At 34.5% G+C, this 6,000-nt stretch overlaps 1 protein-coding gene across 1 annotated transcript; it reads left to right on the top strand.

Moving 5' to 3' along the window:
* Positions 1 to 630: 630 nt before the first annotated feature.
* On the top strand, positions 631 to 5,645 carry LOC105137708 (F-box/LRR-repeat protein 3-like). Its single transcript, XM_011043539.1, has 9 exons — positions 631 to 1,431; positions 2,324 to 2,449; positions 2,701 to 2,805; positions 2,890 to 3,283; positions 3,359 to 3,488; positions 3,711 to 4,005; positions 4,084 to 4,335; positions 4,680 to 4,781; positions 5,361 to 5,645. The coding sequence occupies exons 1-8, from the start codon at positions 790 to 792 to the stop codon at positions 4,737 to 4,739; spliced, it is 2,004 nt and encodes a 667-aa protein (XP_011041841.1). The 5' UTR covers positions 631 to 789; the 3' UTR covers positions 4,740 to 4,781; positions 5,361 to 5,645.
* The last annotated feature ends 355 nt before the right edge of the window (positions 5,646 to 6,000 follow it).

The raw sequence follows: 6,000 nt of genomic DNA, 5'->3' as shown, positions 1-6,000 counted from the left end.
CGTGGTATTAGTGGGAAGGGTAAAAGTAACTGTATATAATAATTCATCGAATAAAAATTTTATTTTATGGGTTTTAGATTGATTTTGATTTTATCATGAATTATTAAAATATAAGTTTACATGAAGATGATATTAGAAATGATGATGTAATTTATATTATTAAATTTAAATTTTATTAACTTGTTTTATTATTTCATTGAAATCTAGTGATTTAATAATAATATTGATATTTGATTTTAGACACATTCTAAAATTGATATATAATTTTAATAATGATGCAAGTCATATTAAGAATTTTTTAAAAAGATAATTTTAGAAACATTGTTTAACATGATTTTAAATATTATTTGAAAGTTTGATATTTTTTTTGGATATTTTTAAAAAGTATATTTATTTTAGAAAAAAAACTATTAAATTGATTTTTTTAAGTTTTTTTAATTGATTTTGATGTGTTAATGTTAAAAATAAAATATTTTCTTAACAAAATACTATATATATATATTTGATTGAAGGAAAACGGGTTGAATAGGAAATTCAACAATAAAAGGAATTTAATTTAATCGCATAAAAATCAAAGATCAAAATAACACCATAAAACCTAATGTAGTCATTTCACCTTCACAAGTCTTCTTCTCCAAGCCCAAGTACAACAGAAACTCCCCCAGCTCAACCACTGTTTTCTGTTAACCGTTACCCATCATAGAATCTTCCCTTAAACTCCACCAAAAAAACCCATTCCTCTCAAAATCTTTTCACATTCCTTTCCACCAATTTTCCACTCTCAAATCCATGAAAACCGCCAAGAAAACCGCTTGCAATTGCAACCCCTTTGATTTTTTCACTGAAGAGATCATCTTTACAATCCTTGACTATCTTAACGATGACCCTTTTGCTAAAAAGTCATTTTCTTTAACCTGCAAAGCCTTTTACTCCATTGAATCTCACCATAGAAAGGCCCTTAAGCCACTTAGAGCTGAGCTTTTATCAAGAACCCTTCATAGGTACCCTCATATTGAACATCTTGATCTAACTGTTTGCCCTCGCATTGAAGACAGCATGTTAAATGTTGTTTCATTGGTATGTAAGGATGCTTTGTGTTCCATAAACCTGTCAAGATCAAGGTTTTTTACTAATATTGGATTGTCAAGTTTGGTTTCAAATTGTTTCAATTTGGTTGAGATTGATTTGTCAAATGGGGTAGAGTTGAATGACATGGCTGCTGCTGCAATTGCTGAGGCTAAGAATTTGGAGAAGTTGTGGCTGGCCAGATGTAAGTTGATTACTGATCTGGGGATTGGGTGTGTTGCTGTTGGCTGTAGAAAGTTGAGGTTGATTAGCTTGAAATGGTGTTTGAAGGTTAGTGATCTTGGTGTGCAGTTGCTTGCTTTGAAATGTAAGGAGATTAGGAGTCTGGATCTCTCTTACCTACAGGTAATTCATGTTTTTTATTTGTCTATTTTAGTTTCTGTTCTCTGTCTGTTTTCTAAGAAACATTAAGGAAAGAGAAATTTATCAACAGCTTCTTGTTGAATTGTTGTTTGTTTCTGATTTCTTGAATAATTTAGCTTTATTGAAGTTATTATTAGGACATGACATGCTTTGATGTTGTTCTGTTGTGTAATTGTGGCTGTTTTATTTCCAATATGATGTCACCATGTTTAATTTTTCTTGGATTTAGGTATTGAATTAGAATTCAACTTTAGCTATGTGCTTTATTGCTACTTGAGATTGAAATTGAAGTTTGGCTTTTTGATCTTCTTTTTTTTGTACCCTGCAGCTGCATCTAGGTGCATTGTTTCTGTTTAGGGCACTACTCAACTCCATTATTGGGCAAATTCCAATGTGAGTGGGAATAGGATTTCACTTTATTGTCCTAGATTTTTTGTTAAGAACTACGTTGGACAGGCAGTGTTCCTGAAAAGTTGACTCAAGTGATTCATGGATTTTAAGATTGATTAAGGTTTGATTTATGTAATTTTTACAGGATTAGTTTATCCCCGGTGATAGTTTGTCTGAAGTCATCCATTTGTTTCTTCAGCTATGCTATGTGGTGGATAATTACTTGTAGAGAGGCTTAATGGTTGTTGACCAAAACTTAGTTAATAAAGTTGCATGAGATATAAAATGCAAGAAAATGTAGTCAGAAAGGGAGTATTTCTTGGTAAAATTTGCCCTCCACTGTACAGTGTTATATGTTGGATTAATGCCCGATTAATTTCCCATGTTCTAATTTATTAGCTGACAATAGTTTTCTTTCTGATAGTAGATAAAATGCAATGCAGGAAATTCTGAGAACTCTAAGAAATTTTAACTTTTTTTGCAGATTACAGAGAAATGTCTTCCATCTATTTTGCAATTGCAGCATCTTGAAGATCTAGTTCTTGAGGGATGCCTTGGTATTAATGATGATGGCCTCTCTACTCTCCAACAGAGTTGCAAGTCACTCAAGGTACCCTTACATAATAAATTATTGCTACACTGTTGGCAGAGTTGCAAGCTTTGATGTTGTTTGTTGGCTTCTTTACATAGATTTTGTTTTGAATTCATATAAGAGCATGACGTGTGAATTCCAGATTGAATGAATAATTGGAATTCTTTTGTTCACGCAACTGATGCACAAAATTCTTACTATACTGCATTTTGCTGCACATAACGTGTATGGTGTTTCATATTCAATTGACAATTTCTCTAATTTTGCAGACACTTAATATGTCCAACTGTCATAATCACAGTCATGTGGGTTTGTCGTCTCTGATAAATGGTGCTGAAAATCTACGAGAACTTACTTTAGCTTATGGCCCTTCTGTAAGTCTGGTATCTTTAAGCACAAAAAATTCCTGGAAACTCTGATACATATAGATTGATCATTAATACTTGATGATGGTTCAGGTAACTGCAGATCTGGCAAAATGTTTGCTTAACTTTTCAGGGTTGCATTCTGTTAAGTTTGATGGCTGTTTGGTTAAATGTTTCGGTATTAGAGCCATTGGAAGTTGGCCTAACTCACTCAAGGAATTGAGCTTCAGTAAGTGCTCAGGGGTCACAGATGACAGTCTATCCTTCTTAGTGCAACAACACAAAGAATTGAGGAAGTTAGATATCACATGCTGTCGCATGATAATGTATGACTCTGTAGACAACATAACAAGCTCATGCCGTTCTCTCACTTCCCTCAGAATGGAGTCCTGTAGCCTGGTTCCCAAAGAAGCATTTGTCTTGTTTGGACAGCGTTGTCAACTTATGGAGGAATTAGATGTCACAGATACCAAAATTGATGACGAAGGTTTCAGCTTTGTTATCCTTATGCCCTTCGAACAAATTTTATATTTGAGTAATTGATTAAGCTACTATTGTGCAGGTTTGAAGTCCATCTCAAGATGTTCCAAACTTTCAAGTTTAAAGTTGGGCATTTGCATGAACATAACCGACAATGGACTAAAACATATTGCAAGCAGATGTTCAAGGCTAAAAGAGCTTGATTTGTATCGGTTCGTGACTTTCAATGTCTGCATAATTCTACCATGTTTAAACCATAAGAATGTCTTGAGAACCCTGTCGGTACTCAGAATGGAATCCATGACGATCAAATTCCACCGTATCTTTAACCTGAGTTCATTGCATTTTAGATTTCAGCTTACCTTGCTCCCTAAGGATACCTTTGACTCTGTTCAGTATTATTGATTGTGTTTTGATTCTTTTTTTTTCGGTAGGTCATTGGGAATAAGTGATGAGGGCATTGCAGCAGTTACTTTTGGATGTCCTGATCTGGAGGTCATTAACATAGCTTACAATGATAAAGTTACAGATGCTTCATTAATATCATTATCAAGATGTTCAAGGTTAAGAGTGCTTGAGATCAGAGGATGTCCTCATGTCTCATCAAAAGTTATATCGGCTATTGCTGTCCGATGTAGGCAACTCATGGTGCTGGACATTAAGAAGTGCTTCAATATCAATGATAATGCAATGCTCTCACTTGCTCAGTTTTCCCAAAACCTCAAACAGGTAATACACTTGTCTGGTGACCGAAAACTTTAAAATCAATCTTAGGCTAATGATAGCTGTTCATTCCATATGTTGCAGATAAACTTGTCGTATTGTTCGGTAACAGATGTTGGCCTTTTGGCACTAGCCAGCATGAATCGCCTTGAGAACATAACTGTGTTACACTTGGGAGGATTAACTCCAAATGGCTTGGCAGCTGCTCTATTAGCTTGTAGAGGAATAACTAAAGTGAAGCTACATGCTTCCTTCAAACCATTAATTCCTAAATCCCTTCTCGATTACATCGAAGCCCATGGCTGTGTATTTCACTGGAGAGATAAAGCATTCCAGGTCTGAGTACCCTCCTTTCTAGCTAGTCATCATTGCATACACAATATGAAATTCAAGAAATAATTTATACCTTTCCAAATGATTTATAGAACTCCACTAACATGCTTGCGAAGACTTGGTCCTGGAATCTCTTTGCCATCAATCTTATGTTGATTGCTGACTTCCTGCTAGCTTCTAGAGAAAATGACCCCCACATAGATAATGATCAGTTGGCCTATGAAATTTTTACTCTGGGCAATCCTTTGACAACAAAGCTGACAAAATGTCAACCCCAAATGCTGAATCATATTGCTCATGACTCTTTTTTTTTATCCCATTTTTTTAATATGGTTGACACCTGGCAGGTGGAGATGGATCCAAAGGGATGGAAGTCACATTTTTGGGAAAGTGCTGAAGCTCCCTAACCTGTGGACGAGAATATACTCTTCTTTTTGTGAATGGAAAAGGTTTATTCATCAACTTGTGTCTCTTTGCTTTTATAGAAGAACGGAGTCTTTAGCAGAAAGGGATCACATGTTTGTCCTTTTCTGGTGGGGACACCGGACCCTATATGTTCACACTTGTGTCTGAGAGTAACCCGGCCCGTTGATTTTTGGTTGAGTAATTAAGCTTTAGTTTATGATTTTTGGTTCAAATTATTTAAATTGCTTTTTGGTAGGAACCCAATATGTTCACATCATTTTCTTTTGCTGCTTTTTTTTTTTCTTTTTGCTTTTTGGTAGGAAAGGTGGAATGAAGAAAGAAATGGGGGCTTGAAATTGAAGTTATTAAACTTCATCTGCAAGTTGATTTTGAAAAAGGATCAAGTCAATATTTTTTAAAATAAAAAGTTAAAACAATATCTTTTAAATTTTTTTAAGTTAATAAATTTTGATCAGGGTCAACTATATTGGAAACTAACTCAAATTTTTGTCTACTAATTATAGAATATTGTCTACTAATTATATCGAGTTTAATAAATATACTAAAAGTTATTCAATTTTGCTTCCTATGTATCTCAATGTATTTATGACTTCTTCATTTAGGCTAATTTCGTGACATTTTCGGCCATGCAATGCTCTCCTCCCTAGCCGCCTTGACAAGAAGATACAATCAAGCTTGGCTCCTCATGGTTTGTGAAGGTAAGTCATTGCTGGCTTCAAGCTTAGTCAAATGATATCATTTCAAACACCCAGCAGTCTTTTCAAGGAGTTGTAAATTTTTTATAAGAATTTTATTGCCTTGTTCAAGCTACCTAAGTCATGTCAAATGACACTCCACAACTCCCTCCAGCCATTTAATGCTGGGGAAGTAGCGAATATAAAGAATTATCTCGAGACCCCTTAACATGGAAGGTGTTTGCAAATGATATTCCTGTTTTGGCGCCGGCATAAACCTCCACTTTATAGTCATTATAAGCTTGCATATGCCCCATGGTTGGCCTTTTAGAGGTCCCTGAATTTCTTACTTTGACCAAAATACATCCAATTCAGAAGAGGGCATGACACAATGGTAACTCTCATTTTCATAAAATTTGACTATGATCAAAATACATCCAATTCATAATAGTGTTTTTAATTCCCGTTCAGACAAGGCAGAGTCCTAAATTAAATGATATGAAAATTATTATAGTTCAAGATGATCGACCTTGGTTTTTTAAAAATTTAAAATGATATTATTTTAATT

Source organism: Populus euphratica, unplaced genomic scaffold (genome assembly GCF_000495115.2).
Source record: "Populus euphratica unplaced genomic scaffold, PopEup_1.0 scaffold69.1, whole genome shotgun sequence".
NCBI lineage: Eukaryota > Viridiplantae > Streptophyta > Magnoliopsida > Malpighiales > Salicaceae > Populus > Populus euphratica.
The sequence above is the reverse complement of the archived record's forward strand: the minus strand, read 5'-3'. Positions and strand labels throughout refer to the sequence as shown.

What these genes read in the sequence shown, in the direction of transcription:
- LOC105137708 (XM_011043539.1), top strand. Translation starts at nt 790, where the DNA reads ATGAAAACCGCCAAGAAAACCGCTTGCAATTGCAACCCCTTTGATTTT. An exon ending in AGAGTTGCAAGTCACTCAAG is followed by an intron (nt 2,450 to 2,700) that starts GTACCCTTACAT and finishes CTAATTTTGCAG; the next exon opens with ACACTTAATATGTCCAACTG. An exon ending in GGAGAGATAAAGCATTCCAG is followed by an intron (nt 4,336 to 4,679) that starts GTCTGAGTACCC and finishes GACACCTGGCAG; the next exon opens with GTGGAGATGGATCCAAAGGG.